At 35.0% G+C, this 23842-nt stretch overlaps 1 protein-coding gene across 4 annotated transcripts in view; it reads left to right on the forward strand.

The window, feature by feature from the left end:
- The window catches only part of SSH2 (slingshot protein phosphatase 2), a 255428-nt gene that overhangs the window by 99449 nt on the left and 132137 nt on the right, over positions 1 to 23842 (forward strand). For all 4 annotated transcript variants that reach the window (XM_081272257.1, XM_081272259.1, XM_081272260.1 and 1 more), the window contains one exon: positions 8218 to 8261. In XM_081272257.1, coding sequence (XP_081128383.1) covers positions 8218 to 8261 — 44 coding nt within the window. The remainder of the gene's footprint in view (positions 1 to 8217; positions 8262 to 23842) is intronic.

The raw sequence follows: 23842 nt of genomic DNA on the forward strand, positions 1-23842 counted from the left end.
GCGGTAGCGCACTCACCTGGCATGCGTGCAGCCCGGGTTCGATCCTCAGCACCACATACAAAGATGTTGTGTCCGCTGAAAACTAAAAAATAAATATTAAAAAATTCTCTCTCTCTCTCTTCTCTCTCTCTCTCTCTTTAAAAAAATAAGTAAATAAAAGGTTTGTTAAAATTCTCAACCCTTTTAATTAGTTGTAAATGATGATGATTGATTGTCATAGTTAGTGAGAACTGAAGACTCCCACCATCACGCCCCTGCCCTCAATTATGACAGCTCCTCAGCCTGCTGAGGCAAATGCACATATCAGAACATCTCCTCAGCAGCCTCCCCTCATCTCACCTCTGATGAAGGGGTATGAGTTCTTAAGACCAAACATTTCTCTAAATGACCAAAAGGAAATGGAAGAACTTAAATTGAAATTTAGGCTGTGTTTAAGATATGCATGAGATGGGTGATTGAGTTGAGTTTGAGGTAAGGTAGCCAGTAAAGCCAGTAATGAGTGCTGCTGTTGGATATCCAGGTATGCTTGCCCTATATAAGCACCTGTACCTATCAGCTCAATCAATTCCCAAAGCTTCCTGGTCCATTTGGCAATTAAGAAATGTTTTATACCACAAAAAGATTTTTGTGGAAGATTGGTCTCATAGCTTAGGCTCTGTCCAAGGTTAAAGGCACTGAAACCGGTCTTTAAACAACAGCAGCATATGAAGTGTTCTATCAGTATTTTCTGTGAAAGCAGTGCTTTCTCCAGTTTTACAGCAGTGTAAACTTGGGTTTGCCTGCCCTCTAGTGGACATCTGTGGTGACACTAACCAGTGTTTTCTAGCTTTAGGGGGAAAAAAAATGATTGGCCTTATAAATTTTAGCCTGTTTCCATAAAGAAGTTTTTGTTATTGCCATATTTGTAATTCTACCCAGGTTTTTAGATGCTCGTAAATACCTTCCCTGGCTTCTCCATCAATGGATCAGATTTAAAGCCCTGCCCCCTCCAGTTTTATCTTTGGTGCCTACCCAAAGGCAAGCCCTGGGTTTCAACTAAGCTAATGAGCTCACTGCCACCCACAAGGTGTCACAGGTATTTTTGTTGTTCTTTCATTTTCTCATGTCTCAAATTGCCTATCAGTCCTTTAAGACATTCAAGACTGAACTCAAAATCCAGTTACCCTGTGAATACTATATCCTCAGTGAGGGCTCTCTTCTGAATTCCTGTGGCATGGTCTTCTTGTGCCATGCATTTATACTGTATTTTTATCAACTTTTCAAATATGTCTATCTTCCTCTTGAGTATGATATTGGGTCATACCTTTTTGTTTCTCTTATGGACTCTAGCAGCTCTCAATGAATGTGTTAGTCATTTGCCCATCAAAAATTTTACCCAGTATCTTTTCCCCTATTGAAGACTAAAACATTACTTGTATAGCTTTAAATATGAATATTATCATAGTAGCAACTCATTTCCTTCTAATTAAAAGTATATTACCAATATACCTACTTGTTAAATATTTGAATTTCTTTTTGGTCAGAGTCATTAACTGCATTTGTTTACTCATTAGTTTAAAAATGATTTTAGGAAACTTGAGAACATGCCTGCTGTGGTGGCAAACTCCTGTAATCCCAGTGGCTTCAGAGACTGAGGAAAGAGAATTGCAAATTCAAAGCCAGTCTCTGCAACTTATCAAGGCCCAAACAACTTAGCAAGACCCTGTCTCAAAATAAAAAAGGGCTGGGAATGTGGCTCAGTGGTTAAGGGCCCTGGAATCAATCCCTGGTACCAAAAAGAAAAAGAAAATTTTAGAACATTGTGCCATCAGTTTAATGTCTCTTCATCATGCCATCAGTTTAATGTCTCTTCTGTGTCTGTGTGTGTTGGTCTAATGTTTTCATTTGTAACCTTGGTTATTTCTAATTTAATTTTTTGTATCCATAAGTAATTAGAATGTTTAATATTGAAAGAAAACAAAGTAGATGTATTTTATTTCACTTCCCCTAGATGTTATTATTGCCTCTTATAATTTTTAAATTTATTTATTTATTTTAATTAGGTATATATGACAGCAGAATGCATTGACTCATTGCACACAAATGGAGCACACTTTTTATTTCTTTGACTGTACACAACATAGTTGCACCACATGTGCAGTCATACATGTACCTAGGGTAATGACGTTTATCTCATTTTACCATTTTTCCTACCCCCATACCCCCTTCCCATCTCTCCTTTTCCTTTGCCCAATCAAAGTTCCTCCATTCTCCTTATGTGCGCCCTCCCTCCCCCATTTTGGGTCAGCATCCACTTATCAGAGAGAACATTTGGCCTTTGTTTTTTGGGAGATTGGCTTACTTCACTTAGCATAATATTCTCCAACTTAATTCATTTACTTCAAATGCCATAATTTTATACTCTCTTAATGCTGAGTAATATTCCATTGTGTGTATGTACCACAGTTTCTTTATCCATTCATCTATTGAAGGGCATCTAGGTTGCTTCCACAGTTTAGGTATTGTAAATTGAGCTGCTATAAACATTGATGTGTCTGCATTACTATAGTATACTGATTTTAAGTCCTTGGGTATAGACCAAGGAGTGGGATAACTGGGTCAAATAGTGGTTCCATTCCAAGTTTTCTAATCAAGATGGAGTGGTAGTTGCATAAGGATTGACAAATAGATCAGTGGAACAGAATAGAGGCCAAAAGTAGACTTTCATTTATTACTGTCATTTGATATTTTACAGACAGACCAAATATTACAATGGAAAAAGGAAAGTATTTTCAACGAATAGTGTTTGAAAACTGGATATCCATATTTTTTAAAAAAGGAACATCTATCTCTATCTCACACTACAAACAGATATTAAATTTAGATGACCTTGTATACAAACCCATAAAGCTTTTGTAAGAAACTACAGTAAAATATCTTTGTGACTAGAGGGTAGGCAATTTTTTAAAAATATTTTGTTTTTAGTTGTACATGGTTTATTTATTTTTATATGGTGATGAGGATCTAACCCAATGCCTCACGTGTGCCAATTAAGCACTCTACCACTGAACTACAACACTTGCCAGGCAGATGTTTTTGAGAATGCAGAAAACAATAACAATGGAAGAAAAAATTACTAATCAAACCTCAATTGTAACTCTTCTACATTTTTGATAAGAGTGTAAAGTGGTACACTTTGGGAAAAGCCTCATAGTTTCCTATAAAATTACAAATTCATTTACCCCAAGATCTAAGAGAAAGAAAAGCGTATGTCTACCAAAATAAAAAAAACACAAAATATGTTCATATTATAACTTTATTCAAAATATTCAAAATTCAAACAATCCAGATGTATCTAACAACAAGAGAATGAATAAACTATAGTATATTCATATGATAGAATCCTCAGCAATGAAAAGAATGGAAATAATGTTGATTGCAACATCATGGAGGAATCCCCAAAATATTGTATTGAGTAAAAAAAAAAATACTTCCCATTAAAGAATACAAACTATATGACCCCATTTTTTTTTTGGAATCATGTAAATAGAATCATATGTCAGACACTAATCTTATATTTTCTTTTATCTTTTTATATACTAATTTTTCATGGGAAAAATGTAGTGGAAAAATAATCAGAACAATGTTTTCCTCTAGATATGAGTGGTGCCATATATTAACTGGGAAGGAAACATAAGAAAATTTTTTTCTTTTTTTTTTTTTTTTTTTTTTAGTTTTCAGCAGACACAACATCTTTGTTTGTATGTGGTGCTGAGGATCGAACCCGGGTCACACGCATGCCAGGCGGGTGCGCTACCGCTTGAGCCACATCCCCAGCCCAGAAAATTTTCTGAGGTGACAGAAATGTCCCATTTCTTGATAGCCCAAAATCTGAGTTACATAAGTGTACACATTTGTAAAAAAATCATTGGATGGTGCACTTAAAATTTGTGCATATTTAGCCAGGCTGGTACATGCCTATAATCTCAGACTTGGTCAACTGAGGCAGGATACTCATAAGTTCAAGGCTAGCCTGGGCAGATTAATGGGACCCTATCTCTCTTTTTTTCTTCATATATTTATTCTCTTTTCAAAAATGTTTTGGTCTCCTGCTATATCTCAGAAATGTACTAATAGCTGCTTTTAAATTACAAAATACAAAATAACAATTTATTTCTTGGAGAAAATCTTGGTGATTACCATTAAAAAATGAAATTTTGAGTTCCCATAGACTTTCTTTTTGTTGAGTCTTTGAACTTTCTCATGGCACACATGTAAGGCTGCCTGTGGTACTCTAGCCTCCAAATAGACATAATTGCATTTATAGTTTATAGAGAAAATACAAAGACAAGTTCTGAAAATAGCCTTAAAAGAAAGTGACCTTTGCTTATAGAAACATCAAAAGCAAATTGGACTGTGCAATCAGAGCCATGAGTTTTAGGAAAACTACTTTCCTTTCACATCTTTTGTAAAGATTCTTTTTTTTTTTTTTTTTTTTTTTTTTAAATACTTTTTTTTTTAAAGAGAGAGTGAGAGAGGAGAGAGAGAGAGAGAGAGAGAGAGAGAGAGAGAGAGAGAGTTGTAAAGATTCTTTCAAGAATGCCATACCCATGATCATGTAACATTATTATAATTGTGAAATAACATTATTACATTCGTAAATTAACATTATCCAATAAAAGGCACATCTTTAAATATTAAGAAAATCTAAAAATCAAAATAGAAGTAGAGAATACATTAAAAATCAATCACTTAATTTGTAAACCTTGAGAAAATAACAGCCTATTCCAGTTTCTTCAGAGGCTTGTAAGCTTTTTGTAAGAGTGGTCAGGAAGTATAGAACAACAAAATGGAAGACAGGACTTGGAAACAAGGCCAACATTAATTTAAGAATTTACAACTTTATTTTTTTTTTAATGAGCCAGAAGTATTCTTTTATAATGTTGATTCAGGTCAGCATCTTATTATGAAAGAATACTTCTGGCTCAAAAGTGATAGATATTGCAACCTGACTCTTCCTACTAATCTAGCATAATGGTTTCTTTCAGTAATAAGTGTATCTTCATTAAGTGCTAGTAAATTTTAAGCCACCAGAAATCTTTCAGTTATGATAAGTACTTGGATGTAATTACAAATTTCAGAGTCTGAATATTGGAAAAAAATCCAAGAAAAAAACTTTTTTGAGGGAGGGCCTATAGTAGATAAAATAATGTTCTAAACCTGTTTTATTAAATGGAATATCCCACTACCCTTAAATCAATTTCACTGAAGGTATTCGAGATGGGTGAGAGGAAGTCAATAGGATTTTCTGCTACTAGTGTAACATCTATGTGAAGAGTTATGATGTTACTCCTAATGAAGAAAACACATTTCATGGGATTCCAACTTTAAAATTGAATCCTTGCACTTTCAAAAGTTTGAAACTCAATTCAAAATGAGTTAAGTTTTAAAGGACTTGGTCATATGGTCCCCTTAATGAAAGCTAACAATGGTACGGTATAATACTATAATACCCAAACTCGAAGAATAAAGACTTCATGGGTAAAAAGGAATATATGGAACAGACCCTATCTCAAAATGAAAAATAAAAAGGGCTGGGGATGTAGCTGAGTGGCAGAATGCCCCTGGCTTTGATCCCACTGCAAAAAAAAAAAAAAAATGCATTTCATTGTAAGTTTTACCTTAAAGAAAAAAAAAGAACTATAACGAAATACTGAATTTTAATTAGTGACATGTACTTAAGGACAAGAATATTTATATAAATATGGGTTTATGGATTGATAGATGAACAGATATGTGAAAAAGCAAGTATAGACAGTATTCATGCTAGAATCCTGATGGTGGACATACAGACTCCTGTATGTTTGAAATTTTTTATAATAAAATGGGGTGATAATTATAAACTTCAGGATACTAGTACATGGGATAGGAAATAGGAAATAAGTACACAGGTGGATGCAAAGGTCGATATTATTCTAGCCCTAAGGTGGAATGACATTCACAGATATTCATTTTACTATTGTATCTCATAACTTAAATATGTGTTAAATACATTCTTCCTTATATAATATTTCATGCAATAAAAATAATTTGAGGGCTGGGGATGTGGCTCAAGCGGTAGCGCGCTTGCCTGGCATGCGTGCGGCCCGGGTTCGATCCCCAGCACCACATACAAAACAAAGATGTTGTGTCCACCGAAAAACTAAAAAATAAATATTAAAATAATAATAATAATAATTTGAGAGGAGTACATCAGAATTTGAGGTCTGTTAATCAATAATAATAATGAAGTACTATTTGTTAAATAGGAAATAATTCCCAGGAAATTATTTCTATTTATTACAGTTCCCTTGGACACAAAAATAGTACATCTACATTTGCTTATTTGAATCTTTTCATTTTTTTTTCCAGGTTTTGACCTTTGATTCCATATACAGTTCTTTCTCATTTTAATGCCTTTCTTGTTGAGTTGCTAAATATCTTCTGAACCTAAAACTTCTCCTACAGGCAAAAAGTATAATGCTCTATATAATGCATATTGTACCTGTCCTCCCTCTGGGAGTAGAATGTCTGTTCTTCCTTTGGGGAAAATTGTAAGCATCCTTAAAATTAAAATTGTTTTTATACAATTTGTAAATAATTATTAATCCCCATTTCCTATGGCTCACCCAAATGATGTAGGAACAAAAGCGATTGATAGATGGCAGTGGAGAGACTGGGAAGGGACTTGACAATGGGTTGCACAAAGGGCTTTAGGTGTTCAGATCTCAGCAATGACTATCAGCTCAGCTCTCTTCCCTTGGGCAACTTTATTTATGTGAAAATAACGGAGGAATAAAAGTCTGACTGTGACTTGGAATGGAGACAGAATAGTTCAGAGGTAAATGGGGATGGCTACATAAACTAGAAAATATAAATGGGTCATTGGCAGACAGTCCACATATTGTTTGAGATTATTTTTCTCTTCCTATTTGTGTGTATGCCAGATAGGGCAAAAGCAATGGGAGAACACGTATAAAATATCAACACAGTGCAGTGATGTATGTCTGTAAATCTCAGCAACTCAGGAGGCTGAGGCAGGGTTTCAAGTTCAAAGCCAGCCTCTGCAATTTAGGGCCTAAGCAACTTAGGGAGACCTTGTCTCAAAATAAAAAAGAAAGGGCTGAGGATGTAGCTCAGTGATAAAGCACTCCTGGGTTCAATCCCTAGTACCATGAATGAATGAATGAAATGTCAAGGAGCAAATTTAAAGGAAAAAATTCAGTATCATTAATTTTATCATTTATCACTTTTCCTTCATGTCATTATTCTTTTCTCTGTGAAGATTGTATAATATAGTAATATATACTAATTCCTAACTATGACTAGGGAGAGGTAAATTGGTTTTTAACCAATTGGGAGGCATTATATTGTTTGTTTAATTCTGGCTTCATCGTGTGCGTTTACCTGGACAATTTATTTCCTTTTTATGAATTTTGGTGTGTTCTGTTTGTAAAGCATCCATTAACTCTAAATTGTCATAGACTATGGGGCTGGGGATATAGCTTAGTGGTAGAGTGCTTGCCTAGCACACGAAATCCAGTATAGCACACACATTAAAAAGTTCTAAGACTATTTATGTGCTACTAAAAAAAAACCCCACAAATACTACAGTTAAACTATTAAGTGCTTTTTTATATCAATTTATTCTTTGTTATATGTGTATGAGAATCAGTGAAAATATAGTTCCATTGTTATAGTTTATAAATAAGTAGGTACTTAAAGTGTTGTGCACAGTGCCTGGCACGAGTTCTCAATAAGCAGTAGCCACTATGTTGATGGTGATAATGATTTGATCAGGAGCACTTGGAAGTGGTACATTTTTTAGTTTGTTCTTTGGAGATCAGAATCATAGGTCATCTTGAAATTTTTGCTGTTAGTCACTTATTTTGGAGTTAAAGTAGCACAAAAATAACATAATATGTTCAATTGTTTTCAGAGCTAGTTGTTTTAATGAGTAGCACTTTGTTATCAATGAGATTTATTTGTAAACTGATGTTATTTCCTCCAGGAGTAAGTTTCAATGACATCAACCCACTGGGTTGGAAGAAGTCACCTTTTATGAAGAGAATTTAGTTTAAGTGCAGAACAATATAAATACACTATGCCCACATATAAAACTTAGTAAAAATTTCATTGGCGATACCATGTTATAAAACTTTTAGGTTTTAATTTTTTTTTTATGTTCTATTTATACAGGAGGCAGATAGCGGGGAGGAAGAATGCCGGTCACAGCCCAGGAGGTATGTGCATTCATCATATAATATTTTGATAGTTGTTTTTTTCTAGAAATTGTATTTGGTCTTGTCAAATTAGTTTATCCTGGATTCCTAAGATGCTTCATTGATCTTTCAAAAATGGGACTGCTTTAAGAATCCAATTACTGACTCAGAAATATTTAAAATGATTGATTGTTTTAAAAGATGCAGACTCAGTGGGAGAGAGTTCTTCTGTAGCATGCACAAGGCCCTAGGTTGTATCTCCACACCATTGCTGCAAAAAAAAAAAAAAAAAAAATCATTTCTGTTATTTCATTTAAATTGTCTTTAAAACCAAGTATTCCCACAAGAGTGAGCCCTGGTAAATTCTAGATAGTCATTTAAATATTAACAAAACTTGTATCCTCTAAATTCAATCAGTGAGCCATTTCACATGATACAAAAAATGAATACAATATGCATGCTCATTGTAAAAACCTGGCTAAAGGGAATGTGTCTTTAATGATTAATTATCGGAAATTTCTTGATATATACTTTCTTATTTTACACTAAAACTTTAAATAAAAATAGTTCCTTTTCATCAGTAACTGAGGCTACTGTCAATATTTTTCCTGTCTTGGTCTTCATATAAATTTTTGCATAAAGCTTAATTTCTTACTCTCTGTTAAGGAAGATCTGACAGTAAAATGCCCTTCTTTTGCATAGGGTTAAGAGGTAGAAACCAACCCAATGGAAGTTTTATCAGAGGAATCATAACTTTATTCCCATTAGAATGAAAAAAAGATTCCAAAGGATCTTGAAATTTCTAGTATGTCAAATTTAAAGATGTTTGGGTTAACTTCAAGCTTTATGTATTGACTTAGAATCCACTGGAATAATTTCTGTCCAAAAAATTATATAATGATGAAACAATGAAAATCTTTTCTATTAATCATGGTACTGAGTTGTCATGTCATTAAGAACCAAAAGACTGGGGCTGGGGTTGTAGCTCAGTGATAGAGTGCTCACCTAGTACATATGAGGCACTGAGTTCAATTCTCAGCACTACATAAAAATAAACAAATAAAATAAAGGTATTGTGTACATCTACAACTAAAAATATATTTTTAAAAAAAGAACCAAAGACCTGTTTTAAAGTTGTTGGCAATAATTCATTAATATGTGCAGCAGAGAATTTTTGCAAACTTCTGTTCACAAGAAAAGGATCACTTATAGAAATAAGAAATAAAGAAAAACCTAGTAGCACCCATTTTTGAAAATCATATTTTTCTTGTCTTATAAGACAATTAATCTGTCAGGCTGTTTCTCAGTATAATGGCTTTAGCCTAACTCAAAGTAATTTTCTTACTTGCAATTGAATGTCCTTCGATGGTGTGGAAGAGGTTGACTTTTGTCTGTTTGCTACTAAAAATTTTTTGCTACTAAAAATCATTCTGGCATTCTCCATCATTTACTGTCACCATCTAATCAAGCTGGCAACCTATGCTGGATTCACAAAATCTGACTACATCAGTAACTGAGAAAATGGTGAAGAAAGCATACAAGCACACAAAAATACCTTTTCAAAATCCAGGAGGGCTCTAGACCCTAGGGGTCTGTTAGAAAGAGAGAGAGCCACCTGAATTCTTTATTTTTATATGGGGAGACACACAAAGGGAGGTTGGATGGAATGTTCTTTCCAAATAAGGCGAAGGGTCAGGTTTCAGGGGGTTGAGTCTAGTTTCGTGATATCTTGTGGTCAGTAGATTGATTGACATCTGGGCAAGTCACACCCATCTCAGGTGCTGTGTGGGATCAAAAGGCAGAGCAAGAGAAAAGGACACATACGTGCACAGCCCAGACAGAGCAGCAACATCAGTCCAGTCCACTCATGCACTCAGAATGCTCACAGCTCACACACACAGCCCAGGCTGGCTCACGACAATTTACCACAGAATAAACTATCATTGAGTCTTTTCTTCGAACCTGCCTAAATTCATCTTGCCACTTTGTGAGTTCAAATGTGATTTGTAGTAGGGCCTTGAATAGTAAACAGCATATCATTACAACTAAAGGAAGTTTCAGGTGATTAAAAAAAAATTTTTTAAACAAATACTGCTTATTGAAAATCATAAGTTAAAGGTAATCTTTTAATATAATCAGAAAATTATGATGACTTTAAAGACCAATGTTTACAGGCAACAATAAGAACAAAAATAAATTAGATTACATCTAAATTTAAAACTGGGGCTGGGGTGTAACTCAATGATAAAGTACTTGCTCAACATGCCTAGGTTCCTGGGTTTAATCCCTAGTATTAAAGGAAAAGGAAAAGATTTAATAAAACTTTTATAAAAGGATAGAGTCAACAGAAAGAAAAGGTAACCCATAGAATGCAAGAAAATATTTGCAAATCATACAGCTGATAAGGGGTTAATATCCAAAAATATATAAAGATCTCTTAAAATTCAACAATAACTAATCAATGTTGGCTCAGGTTGCTGTAGCAAAATGTCTAGACTGGGTGGCTTTAAACAACAGATATTTATTTCTCATAGTTCTGGAACCTGGGAAGTTCAAGATCAAAGTGCTGGCAGATTCACCAGTTCTCTGGTGAGAGCTCTCTTCCTGGCTTGCAACAGCCACCTTCTTTCAGTGTCCTCAATGGCAGAAAGAGAGAACTCTGGTCTCTTCCTCAAATAAGGACACTAATCCCATTATGGGTGGCCTGCCCTCATGACCTCATCTAATCCTAATTACTTCCCCAAAGGCCCCATCTCTGAATTCTATCACATTGAAGATTAAGACCTCAACATATGAATTTGGGGGAGTGGGAATACAAACATTCAGGCTGTAACTTTTTACCATGAAACCATAACATAAGTTCTACTTTCCATCCCTGGGCCCATAAATTCATTTCCTTCTCACATGCAAGATATATCCATTCTGCTGGGTGTGGAGGCACCTGCCTGTAATCCCCACATTTGAATTGCTGAGGCAGGAGGATCAAGAGTTTGAAGCCAGTCTAAGCAACTTAGTGAGGCCTTGCCTTAAAATAAAGAATAAAAGGGGCTGTGATGTGACTCAGTAGTTAAGCATCCCTGGAATCAATCCCTGGAACCAAAAAAAAAAAAAAAAAAAAAAAAAAAAATCTTCTTCCTACATCCCCAAAATCTTAACATGTTCTAGCATTAATTCTAAAGTCTAAAGTCCAAAATTTTATCTAAACATGAATAAGACCAGATATGATTCATCTTGAACCAAACTCCATCTCTATCAATTAATCTGGCTTTGAGTAAAAATTTTCCTATACTGAAGAAATGTTCCAAAATACATTGGTGGCACAAGCATAAGATACATGTTTTCATTCTGAAAGGGGGAAATCAAAAGGAAGGTAGGAGTGTTGTGTCCTAAATAAGTCCAACACTTAGCAAGGTAAATTCCATTAGGTCTTAAAACTTGAGAATAATCCTATTTCATTTGAGGCTCTGTTCTCCATATCCATGGAATGGCCCAGTTTCTCAACTCTGCTGGGTGTGGTCCCATACTTTCAAATTGAGGTAGAGGCAGCTTTACTTCCCCAAGCCCCAACAAACTTACTCCCTAAATCCCACTCTGGGCCTGGGGTGGGAGTAGCAGCCCTGATTACCTCTGAATTGCTTTAGGGGTTCTTCCCTTTTTTGGAAAGGAGAGGAATATTCACAGCTTTACTTCATTACGTCTCATTTTCTGTTTCCTTTAGTTCCAGCTGATACTGTTTCTGCTTGCATAATATCATATGTCTACTGTCTTTTATTAAGAGGGATGACGAGTCACTCATATTCACCTCCTTATCAAATGGTATATCAGCCACATCTTTGGTGTTCTCCAAATAGTTTCTCATTTTTTGAAATATAGTCAAACTGATAGAATCTAAGTTTTGGTTCCTTTTTCTTTAACAATTTCTTCTTCATTTCTCTCTTCTTGAATTTTACTATAAACATTCAAAAAGAAGTACTCCTTTAGCACTTTACTTAGAAATCCTTTAAGCTAAATATCCAATTCTGTTGCTCCTAAGTTCTACTTTCCATGAAACACTAGAAAACAAACACAATTCAGCCAAGTTATTTGCCAGTTTATAACAAGGATCACCTTTTCTCCAGTGTCCTCTAATGTTCCTTAGTCCATCCAAGACCTCAACAGAATGCGCTTTTCCATCCATGTGTCTGCCAATATTCTGTTCATGATTTATTTATGTCATTAAGAAGATAGAAATATTCTCTCTAGCTCTCCTTTGTTCTTTCTGAGCCCTTATGAGAATTCCCTTTAGCAGATCCTTCATAGTATCTTGTTTTGTTTTTCTAGCGTGCATCTTAGAACTCTTCCAGCCTCTATCCATTACCCAGTTTCAAAGGCACTTCCTACTTTTTTTAGGTATTTGTTATAGCAGTACTCCACTTCTCAGTACCAAAATCTTTATTAGTCAGAATTCTCCAAGGAAATCAGACCAATCGCAGATATGTTTGTGTGGGGTGGGGGAGGGAGAGGAGAGAGAGGGAGAGAGAGAGAGAGAGGGAGGGAGGGAGGGAGGGAGGGAAAGGCAGGCAGGGTATGTGTGTGTGGGGAGGGTGGAGGGTGAGATTTATTAAAAGAAAGTGGCTTTACGTGGTCATGGAAAGTGAAAAGTACCAAGATCTGCACATTGGAGATGCAGGAAAACTAATTGTATAATTTCAGTCCAAGTCCAAAGGCCTAAGAATCAGGACAGCCAATAATGTAAGTTCCAGTCTTAGTCTGAGTCCAAAAGCAGAAAACCAGTGTTTCCACTCAAATCCTGTCAGGCAAAGAGAATTATTTGTTACTCAGCCTTTTGTTCTATTCAAATCTTCAGTGGCTTGAGTGAGGCCTACCCATATTGGGAAGAGAAATCTACTTCATTGGGTCTAAGTCAAATGTTTAATATCATCTAGAAACACCTTCACAGTCAGAATAATGTTTAACCAGATATCTGGGACCCTGTAGCTCAGTCAAATTGATAAGTAAAATTAACCATCACACTGTTGTGGATACCAAGATAAAGCAATTTCTATCCTAGTGCTTCTCTCAGATGGAGTCTAGCCTTTTGCCTAAATTACTGCAACAGTCTCCTAAGTAGTTTTCCTACCTACACTCATGCCCTATATGACATTGCCAGACTCTCTTTCTGGCATTTATACAATTCTAATGGCATATTAAAAAAACAGGAATTATTTTTAATTAAAACTAATTAAAATTATTTTAAAAAGGAAAAGAATTTGAATGAACATTTCACCAAAAGAAGACACGAAAATGGCTAATAAGCTCAACATCACTAGTCATTAGGGAAATGCAAATCAAAAATATAATAAGAGCCAGGTGTGGTGGCACACACCTATAATACTAGTGGCTCGTGAGGCTGAGGCAGGAGGATCTCAGAGTTCAAAGCCAGTCTCAGCAATGGTGAGGCACTAAGCAACTCAGTGAGACCCTGTCTCTAAATAAACTACAAAGTAGGGCTGGGGATGTGACTCAACGGTTGAGTGCCCCTGAGTTCAATCTCTGGTAGCAAAAAAACAAAAAGATTAAGATGGTTTCATGTTATATACATTTTTAATTCTGGCTATATTTTCTTTCTCAGAGGTTAGTCATAAAAATATAACATAATTATAGAAAATCAGATTGTATACTATTAACTTTTTGGTAAAAGATTGGTTAAGTTTGAATGCCAGTTTTCCTTTGCATATTTATCAACTCACAGCTTTCCTTCTTGAATGATGACCTACTTTACTAACTGGAGAACAACCAGGAATGTAACTATAAAACAAAAACATAAAATATCAATATTCAGCCATTCTGATTTATAAAGAGCTCTCATATGAGCCAACCTAATAAAATTATAAGTAAAAATAAACAAAGGGAATATACCACTGAAGAAGATTTTTGAAATCTCAAGACACTTCTTTAAAGATGAATAACAATGATAAGAAACAAAGTACTTGGGCTCTTAGAAAATAAATATTTTAATTGTAGTAAAGTTCTTCCATTCCTCTGTATACTATCTCCAAGCTAAAAATTATATAAAATAAGGAATGACTTTTAGGAAATTGTCTTGGAACCAGCAGTTTATAGAATTGTACAATAATATATCAAAGATCAAGGGAAATTGTCCTTTCCAAACAAACAAAAACCCAAATTTTCAAACAAACCCAAACAAACAAAACCCAAATGGATGCTTAAGCCATTCAGTACCATTTTTACCTTTTCCATCTCAACACATAGTAGGTTACAAAATCTTTTAATTATTCCAAGAGTGAAGAAATTATTTTTACTCTCTTTAAGATTAATTTATTCCTCAAGTCTCTCATGGATAAAAAAGAACTATTCACCATCTACTTTAAAAAATCTACACCTTTGAAAACTTGATCTTCTCCCCAGATTTAAAAAACATAGCAATGAAAATAAAATTTGCAGTAGAGGGGAGGGAACAATGTAGATAAGAGGTATTTTGGAAGAGTTGGGTCTTGATGAAAGAATGGATTTAGATAGGAAAACAGAAGAGCACTTCAAACACAAGTGGATGAAGAGTGAAAGGAAGTCTGAGAATAGGTGCTAATGTGTTTTAGGGACAGTAATAAAATAATTGCCTATTATCTTAAAAGCAGAGGAGTTTTGATTTGATAGATCTGTATGAAAAAGAATTACATAACTTCCAGAAAGAGAGTCTGGCAATGTCATAGGGTCATGAGGGTAGGTAGGAAAACTACTTAGGAGACTTGCAGTAATTTAGGCAAGAGGCTAAACTGCATCTGAGAGCATCATCAGGACAGAAACTGCTTTATCTTGGTATCCCCAGTAGTTAGCATATATTTGGCACTTAGTAAATGCTTACTGAATGAATTAATTAAAATACAAGAATGTTGGGCTGGGCATTTAGCTCAGCTGATAGAGTGCTTGCCTTGAATTCACAAGGGTTAAGGTTAGGGTTAGGGTTAGTACCATGTTGTTTTATTACTATTGCTCTGTAGTATAGTTTAAGGTCTGGTACAGTGATGCCACCTGTTTTACTCTTCCTGCTAAGGATTGCTTTAGCTATTCTGGGTCTCTTATTTTTCCAGATGAATTTCATGATTGCTTTTTCTATTTCTATGAGGAATGTCATTGGGATTTTGATCGGAATTGCATTAAATTTGTATAGTGCTTTTGGAAGTATGGTCATTTTGATAATATTAATTCTGACTATCCAAGAGCAAGGCTCTTTTCCTAACTGTTCAACTGCAGTGATAATTTTCATTATCACTACAAACCAAAGTGCTTTTGGTTTCTGAAGAATGTATTCTTAGACCTTATTTATTTTACATTTCTCTGACCTTGCCTGCATGCTTCTTAAATCTGATTTGAAAAGTAAACCTAATTATCATAGACATAATGAAATTAGATATATCTCTTAAAGCTAGGTAAAATTTTTTTTTTACTTTTTCTCCCTTCTAGATGTTGTTATTTATGTATAAGCAAAAAGAAAAAAAAAAGTAAGGTAAATTTCCCCTCAACTCATGACTTTGTAAAACCAATTTTTAGAAAAATTATTTTCCTATATTATAAAAATCCAAGTACTAATAAAGTGTCAAATACCTATCAATACTCATTATTAAGTAGTAATAGTTAATAGTTAAGTAACAGTTAAGTAAGAGTTAAGTAACAGTTCCTTTTAGTGACATGACATATGCCCTTTAGATTCTTGTAGACTTCATACTAGAGGGGAAAGTGAGATTTTTTTTTCAGCTATACTTTCTCTCCCATTACCAGGGCCAACGTTTAGCAGAAGTTACATATTGCAGAGTGAAAAGATCTGAGGCAGAATTCCTCAACTAGCAGAGAAGTGAGACATGGACAGCTGTGGAATTGTGCCCTTTATTCTTTTCCCACAAGACAAAGCATTAACACATCCTTAATTCAGTTCTCATTGACCAACTAAAAGGTGTTAGAAAAAATAATCTCACACTTAATTTAGTATTTATTTTTTTCTGGCTGAGGACAGAGGAATGGAAATGGGGCAATAGTGTAACTGTAATAGAGGAAGAAAGTTCCAGGAGAGTGAAAAGGCAGAAAGTAAAGAACTCTTGGAGAGCTAGATATGGCTGACTAAACTGTGGCACACTCAAGAAGAATCCTTAACAATTTATTTATGTACACAGACCACATGAAGGGGGACAACCCTGGGAAGTCTTAGGCTTTGGGCTATCATTTTTTGCTAAGTCCACCACTGAACTGACTTTCAGACTTCCAGACCAGAGAGCAGAAGTGCTCCGAGGACCTTGGTAGGAAATGTGTCATGCTAAAAGGAGTCTAACAGGCAGTTGATCATGGTCCAAAAGTCTTTTCCTTAACAGACTTTTTGAGGCATTTGAAGAGCTTTTTTCAGATTATGTTTCAAATTAAAATTCAAGGGCCAGGATAAAATACTGATGATTTGTGGTAGCATGGCTTTACCAAATCAGCAAGACCATTGTCTTGAGCTAAGACCTGTCCTATAGATAAAAATAGTATAGCCAAGGAAATCTAGGAAATGAGTTTGATTGCATACATCCAGGAGAGGAAAGAATTTTCTATCAATTAAAAAAAAATTAGAATGTACAAATAAAGGACAAGTGTACATCCCCAACAAAGACATATTCCCAGGATAGTTTCCTCACTGATGAAAATGTTTTAGTGAATTTGCTGTTAATTTTACTTTAAAAAACTGTGTTGATTTTTGCAGATCTATTATTACTCAGTGACTCAAAAAATTAATTTTTTTCCTTATTAAAACTAAGGAAACTTGTTTAGCAGTAGGCACCTTACACACTTAAAGGTAATTTATGATTAGAGATTGTTTGTTTGTTTGTTTGTTTGTTTTTTGAGATGGGGTTTCACTGTGTTACCTAAGGATCTCAAACTCCTGCTCTCAAGAGATCTCATCTTAGTCTCCCACTACTGGACTGCAGGCACATGCATGCCACCATAGCCAGCTAGATGATTAGCTTTTTATAGTTCTATTACCTTTTCCCAAAATGATTTTCCCAGTTAAGTAAAAGGTAATTAACTTTGTGTTAAGTAGAATACAAATAAGAACCAAGGATTTGTCCCACTTCTCTACCCTCTAACCCCAGAGCCCAAAATTAGAATCTTACTTTCCTTCAGGAAGTATTCAGGGATCATAAAAAATAAAGTTTGGTCTGGGGATGTGGTCCAGTGGTAAGGCACTTGCCTAGTATGCATGAGGTCCTAGGTTTGATTCCTAGCACAAAAATAATAATAATAATAATAAATTAATATATTTTTCTTGTTCACTACAAGTTATTTGTTTGGATGAAAGATTAAGTCTGGGGTTGGGGCTTGGCAGTAGAGCACTCAGCACGTTCGAGGCGCTGGGTTCCATCCTCAGCACCACATAAAAATAAATAAATAAATATATATATTAAAAAACAAGAAATTTTAAGATTTAGAAAAGATTCCTGTTGAGAATGGTGTATTATGAACAGTTAATTTAACACTGCCTAATTCAATGTAGGTCAAGTTTTTATTTTTCTTCTGGTATTCTTATATTTGTGGGAATAGAAACACCTGATAGACATGATTTTTTTCACCTTAGTACATATGCATGTGCGTGCGCGTACACACACACACACATTTCAAGGTAAGAAAAATTGTGTGTGCTTGTTTTAAATTATTTTAAAGGAAATAGTCATTCTAGAAAGGTTTCCTATTATAATATGAATTAACTCTCAAATTTACAGTGTTTTCATATCATGTCATTTAACATTCATATTTCATTAACTTTCATGATCTTAAAAGGTGATAAATATCTGATGGAGAATTTTTACAAAGTGAAATTAAAGAGCATTTAATAAACTTAGATGTTGAATGATAGTATTATTTTTAGAATATTGGTGTTAAGAAAGATAGCCAAAATATTTGCCACATTTTCATCAGGTCTTTAGAAAATAAGACTTCTGAAAAACAAAAGATTTTCCTGATAAAAGTGAAAATTTATCCCAGAACAGTTTCTATACTATAAATTGTGACTAAACAGCAGGTGTCATGGTACAGACTTGTAATCCCAGCAACTTTTAGAAGCTGAGGTAGGAGGATAGCAAGTTCAAGGCCAGCCTCAGCAGTTTAGTGAAAAAATGAATCAAAATTTTAAAGGGGCTGGCATTGGAGCTCACTGATAGACCACTGGAGGGTTCAATCCCTGATACTGGGGGGTTGGGGAAGACTAAATAGGAAATGAGTATAGGTATATAACTATTTCCTATCACACTATGTAATGACAAGGAATAGGACCATTTTTTAAAAAATATTTATTGTTTTTTGTTTTGTTGTTTTGTTCCAGTGCCAGGGGTACTTTAACACTGAGCCACATCCCCAGCCCTTTTAATTTTTTATTTTAAGACAGAGTCTTGCTAAGTTGCTTAGGGCCTCATCAAGTTTCTGAGGCTGGCCTCAAACTTGTGATCCTCCTGCTTCAGCCTCCAAAGCTGCTGGGATTACAGGCATGTGTCGCCAAGCCCTGCATTGTTATATTATTTCTGTGGATAAAAACTCACTATGTTTTAGCCTCCCTAGTTAGAAAGGACTCCCAGTATACAATGTGAATTTTCTTTTTATATCCAAAGAAGTCAGAAAGGGAAATCTGGATGTCTAGCAATGTATTCATTACGCAGATATAAGCAGGGTAGGGGGAAAAATTTAGAGTAAGAAGATCTGATTTTAGTTTTCTTGCACTTTATAGCATGCTAAACCTCATTTGTAAAATAAGGATGACATCTGTCTCTCTATCCTAGAGTATATTTGTGAAGTAAAATAACTATAGGATAAACCTAACAAATATTAAGCACCAAATATCAAGACAATAATGTAAAGTGATGGTACTTTCATTATTACTTATCTAAATTCTTTTTCACTTTAATTTTGCAAACTCAGTCCAATTTCTGTAACTTTATACTATGACTGACACCCCTGACATCATATAGTATTAAGATCATTTACTGAGGAGCTGGGGTTGTGGCTTAGTGGTAGAGTGCTTGCCTAGCATGTGTGAGGCACTGGGTTCAAGTCTCGGCACCGCATATAAATAAATGAACAAAATAAAGGCCCATCAATGTCTAATATATATATATATATATATATATATATATATATATATATATTTTTTTTTTTTTTTTTAGGAAAAAAGATCATTTGCTGAGGGCTTCAGATACTAATTTAAAATATTGTGCCAGGTGTGGTGGTATAGTCCTATAATCTCAGAAGGTTGAGGCAGGAAGATTCAAAGTCCAAAGCTAGCCTTAGCAATTTTGGAAGACCCTGTCTCAAAATAAAATGTAAAAGGGGATGGGAATATAACTCAGTGGTAGAGCCCCCCTGGGTTCAATCCCTAGTGTTGCAAATTTATTAATTAAAATTAAATTATTGTATTTAGTACAAATCTAATCTTGAACTAGAAACAGAAACTTCTTGCCGGTCAGTAGGTCAAAGCTGATTTAACCTGGGTAATTACTTAATGTCATAGCTATTGGATGTTATTTGGAAAAACTTGTTTTAAGTATTGATCATCTTGATTAATTCATTCAATGAATATTTATTAATCTTCTGTGACTCACTGAGGCAGAAGGACTATATGAATAAACATAAGTGGCACACTGTTCTAATGTTAATTTTTCACTGAGAATTTCCCCAAACCAAGGAGCCTTTTGAAGAGAAGAAAAAGACCTGTTATCAATTACTTAATCTAATTCTAAAACAGCTGTTGTGGTGAAGCACCAAACAAAAGGTCGGAAAGTTTCAAAGTTCTTTAAAACACACAGTTGGTTGTGAGCCATTTTTTGTTTATAGAAATCCTTACTATTCAGTGGAAAAATCCTCACCTCAGTGCTCTAACAGAACTTATGCTTTCCTTTCATAGTACTTTCAACACTGTTGTTACACATTGCTTGTTTATTCTTGCCACTTATGAAAAGTGTGAGGGCAGAGACAGTCTTTTGTCACGTTCATAATCGTGTCCTTGAATCCTTGCATTTAGAAGACACTCAGAAACTTTCTGTAGAAGAAATGCATTAAAGAACTGTACTTCCAACCTGGCACTGTTGCACGTGCCTCTAATCCCAGTGACTCGGAAGCCAAGGCAGAAGGATTGCAAGTTTTAGGCCAGCCTTGGCAAGACCCTGTCTGAAATTAAAAAATAGAAGGGACTGGGGATATAGCTCAGTGGTAAAGTGCCCATGGGGTTCAACCCCAGTATAACGATTTTAAAACAAACAAAAACCTATTCATCTGTTTACAGGTATTAGGAAGCTGTATTTGTAGCCTCTGGAGCCCATTTTCTTCACTGTCTTGTAGGAACAAGAATATTTTAGTTTTTCATGAGGAGAGAAATAAAAGTGAAGTGTCTGTTGTAATACAACAACCAATAGCCATTGTTACTCCATTTTTTGTGATTATACTGAGTTCTTCCACAATTAGGATTATAACTTTGTAACAACTTCATGGTACATATTTCAGAAACCTTTAAAATCACTATATCTTAGTACTTCGTTTTTTAAAAATTTTGAAAAGAGGCAGGGTTTTTTTTTGTGATTGTTTTGTTTTATTTTGTTTTTGTGGTACTGGGGATTGAACCAGTGTTTCTTTACCACTGAGCTACATTCTCAGCCCTTTTTAAATTTATTTTGTATTAAGTTAGTCAGACTAGACTCCAGCTTGCAATCCTTCTGCCTCATCTTCCCAAGTTGTTATGATAATAGGCCTGCCCACCACTCCTGGCCAAAAAAAAAAAAAAAAAAAAAAAGGGCATTGTTAATATAAAGGTTAAAGCCGTTTTCCAGTAAGTTAAAATATACCTGGCAGGTTAGCCTTTTGCTATTCTAACTGTCCCCACGCCCTTTTTTTTTTTTTTTTTTTTTTTGCATAGCTAGAGATCAATCCCAGGATTTCACATGTGCTAGGCAGTTGCTGTACTACTGAGCTATAGCCCTGTCCCTAACTCCCTAACTGTCCCTCTTCTTAAGGACTGAAACATGTAATCATTGAAATTACTTTCTTGGTTTGGTTCAGTTCAGTTTGGTTTCCAGTCCTTTTGTTGTAGTTGTTCTTTTGAAACAAGGGTCACCAAGTTTTAAGGGTTTCACTAAGTTGCCCAGGCTGGCCTAGAACTTAGAATCCTCCTGCCTTAGCCTCCCAAGTTGCTGGGATTACAAGCAAGTGCCACCATGCCCAACTTTAAAATATAATTTAAAAACATGATTCCATGACATTGTTTTCACATCAATCTATAATTTTATTTTGATTTCTTGAAAGGACATCCTGTTTTTCTTAAATATTTATTTTTTACTTGTAGTTGGACACAATACATTTATTGTATTTATTCATATGTGGTCCTGAGGATCAAACCCAGGGTCTCACGCATGCTAGGTGAGCGCTCTACTGCTGAGCCACAACCCCAGCCCATGGACAGCCTGTTTTTATTGCCTCGTTTTAAAATTTCTTGCCTCAACCAACTTCTCAAACTACTGTCCGGTTAAGATCTCCAGTGAATATTTTTTAGTCTCCATCTTAAATGACACTATTGACTTTTCTTCTCTGTATACTGACTTCCTTTGCTTGTTAACATTCCTTGCTGGTTTTCCTTGTATCATCTGCTCATCACCTCAATTGATTTCACCAGCAATTCTTCCCGAGTCCATCTTCTAAAAGTTACCTTTTCCCAGGGAGCCATGATTGTCTTTCTTTTACTTTATAATACAAAGGGAAATTTTCAACCTTTGGGGGAACTTGGAATTATGTGAAAATGTGATGAATATTCAACATTTTCCTCAGTGTACATATAGCTTAACTTTGCATTAAAGTTTAAGGGTGCTCATTTTCCCCTCCCTTGTTCTATATATTGTACCTGGGTGACTTCATCCTCTTCATTCTTTATGCCCATTTGCCAAGAACTCTCAAACTGAATGATATACCTCACATTTCTTTTTGAGCTTCAAACCCTTATTTCTAACTGCCTACAATCTCTATAATATCTCTATTATATTCAGCAAGTTTCTCTTCCAAAGTTTTTTCCTCTTCCTATTAGTGACTCCACCATCTATTGCATTCAAAAAACATTGTATTCAGGGCTCGGGATGTGGCCCAAGTGGTAGCGCGCTCGCCTGGCATTCGTGTGGCCCGGGTTCGATCCTCAGCTCCACATACAAACAAAGATGTTGTGTCCACCGAAAACTAAAAAAATAAATATTAAAAAATTCCCCCCCACCCCTCTCTCTCTCTCTCTCTCTCTCTAAAACAAAAACATTGTATTCATCCCCTACTCTTCCCTCCCCACTATGTTCAACCGTTACCTTTTTGCCTCTGAATCTTTTACTGATAAAAAAGAAAAATTTAAAGACATGAAAATGGTTATAGATGTTTAGGAATTAGTGCAGATAAACTATTTTAAATTAATGAAAATAACTTCTTGAACAAACATTTAAGTAGGAACAGTAGACGTCAGGTTTAAGGTGGGTTTGGACTGACTGATCCTTTTATTCTGTGGTAATACTGCAGGCTTTATTATCTGAGCTTTCTCTACCATTTGTCAAAACATATCTTAATCAAATTTGAGAAACTATAATATGGTTTAGAGTTTATTTTAGTGGCAGTACTTATGTCAGAAGCTTCATAAAGGACTTTAATTCTCTAATTATAGAATCATTAAGGGCAGAAGGGGTTACTTAAAATATATGTATGGTTTTTTAAAATTGCAAAACTTTCCTCTTTCTCTTCAAAATCTCAAAGTTACCATATGCCTTTAAGCATCAAATTAATATATTAAGTTCATGATCTCAGTTCTTACAGTAGTCCTAGGAAATTATTATGGCTCATTTTATAAATGTGGAGGATGAGACTCAAAAGAGATTAATGATACCCAAATCATATAGCACAAAACCCAGATTCAAATTTTGGTGCACTCAACTCTAAAGCCTTTCCTACTTTCTCTCTCTCTCTCTTTCTCTTTCTTTCTCCCTCCCCCCCTCCCCCCCTTTCTTTCTTTCTTTATGTTTGTTTATAGTTGTAGATGAACAGCATGCCTTTATTTTATTTGTTTATTTTTATTTGGTACTGAGAATTGAACCCAGTGCCTCATACATGCTAGGAAAGAACTGCCACTGAGCTACAGCCCCAGCCCCTTTCCTACATTCTTTAAAAATGTCTGTTTCCCTTTCCATTCATCCTTTAAAACCTCTTTTGTCACCTCCATTGGAGAGTTTTTGCTTCATTCATTTCACCGTATAAACCTTTGAGTATTGGGGAAGAACCTAGATTTTAGAATTAAAATTTTCGAGGAGTCAGTGGGATTGTCCTGATTTACATATCATCTGATTCCTTAACTTCCTTGCATAATCCACACCCATATTATGTAAGTTGTCTTTAATTTCCAATTTTGATTTCTTAAGAGTGAGAATGTATAGTTGTTTGTAAAAAGCATTGACTCCAGAATCCTTTGAGAAATGTAGGATTTTCCTGCAGTCTGTAATCCTCTTAGCCACATGTAAATTCAGTAGCAATTTTTAAAGTAACTGTCCTTCTCAAAAGCGTTCATATTAATTTTTGTAGAA

This window comes from Spermophilus citellus (assembly GCF_964194105.1).
Source record: "Spermophilus citellus genome assembly, chromosome: 17".
Classification (NCBI taxonomy): domain Eukaryota; kingdom Metazoa; phylum Chordata; class Mammalia; order Rodentia; family Sciuridae; genus Spermophilus; species Spermophilus citellus.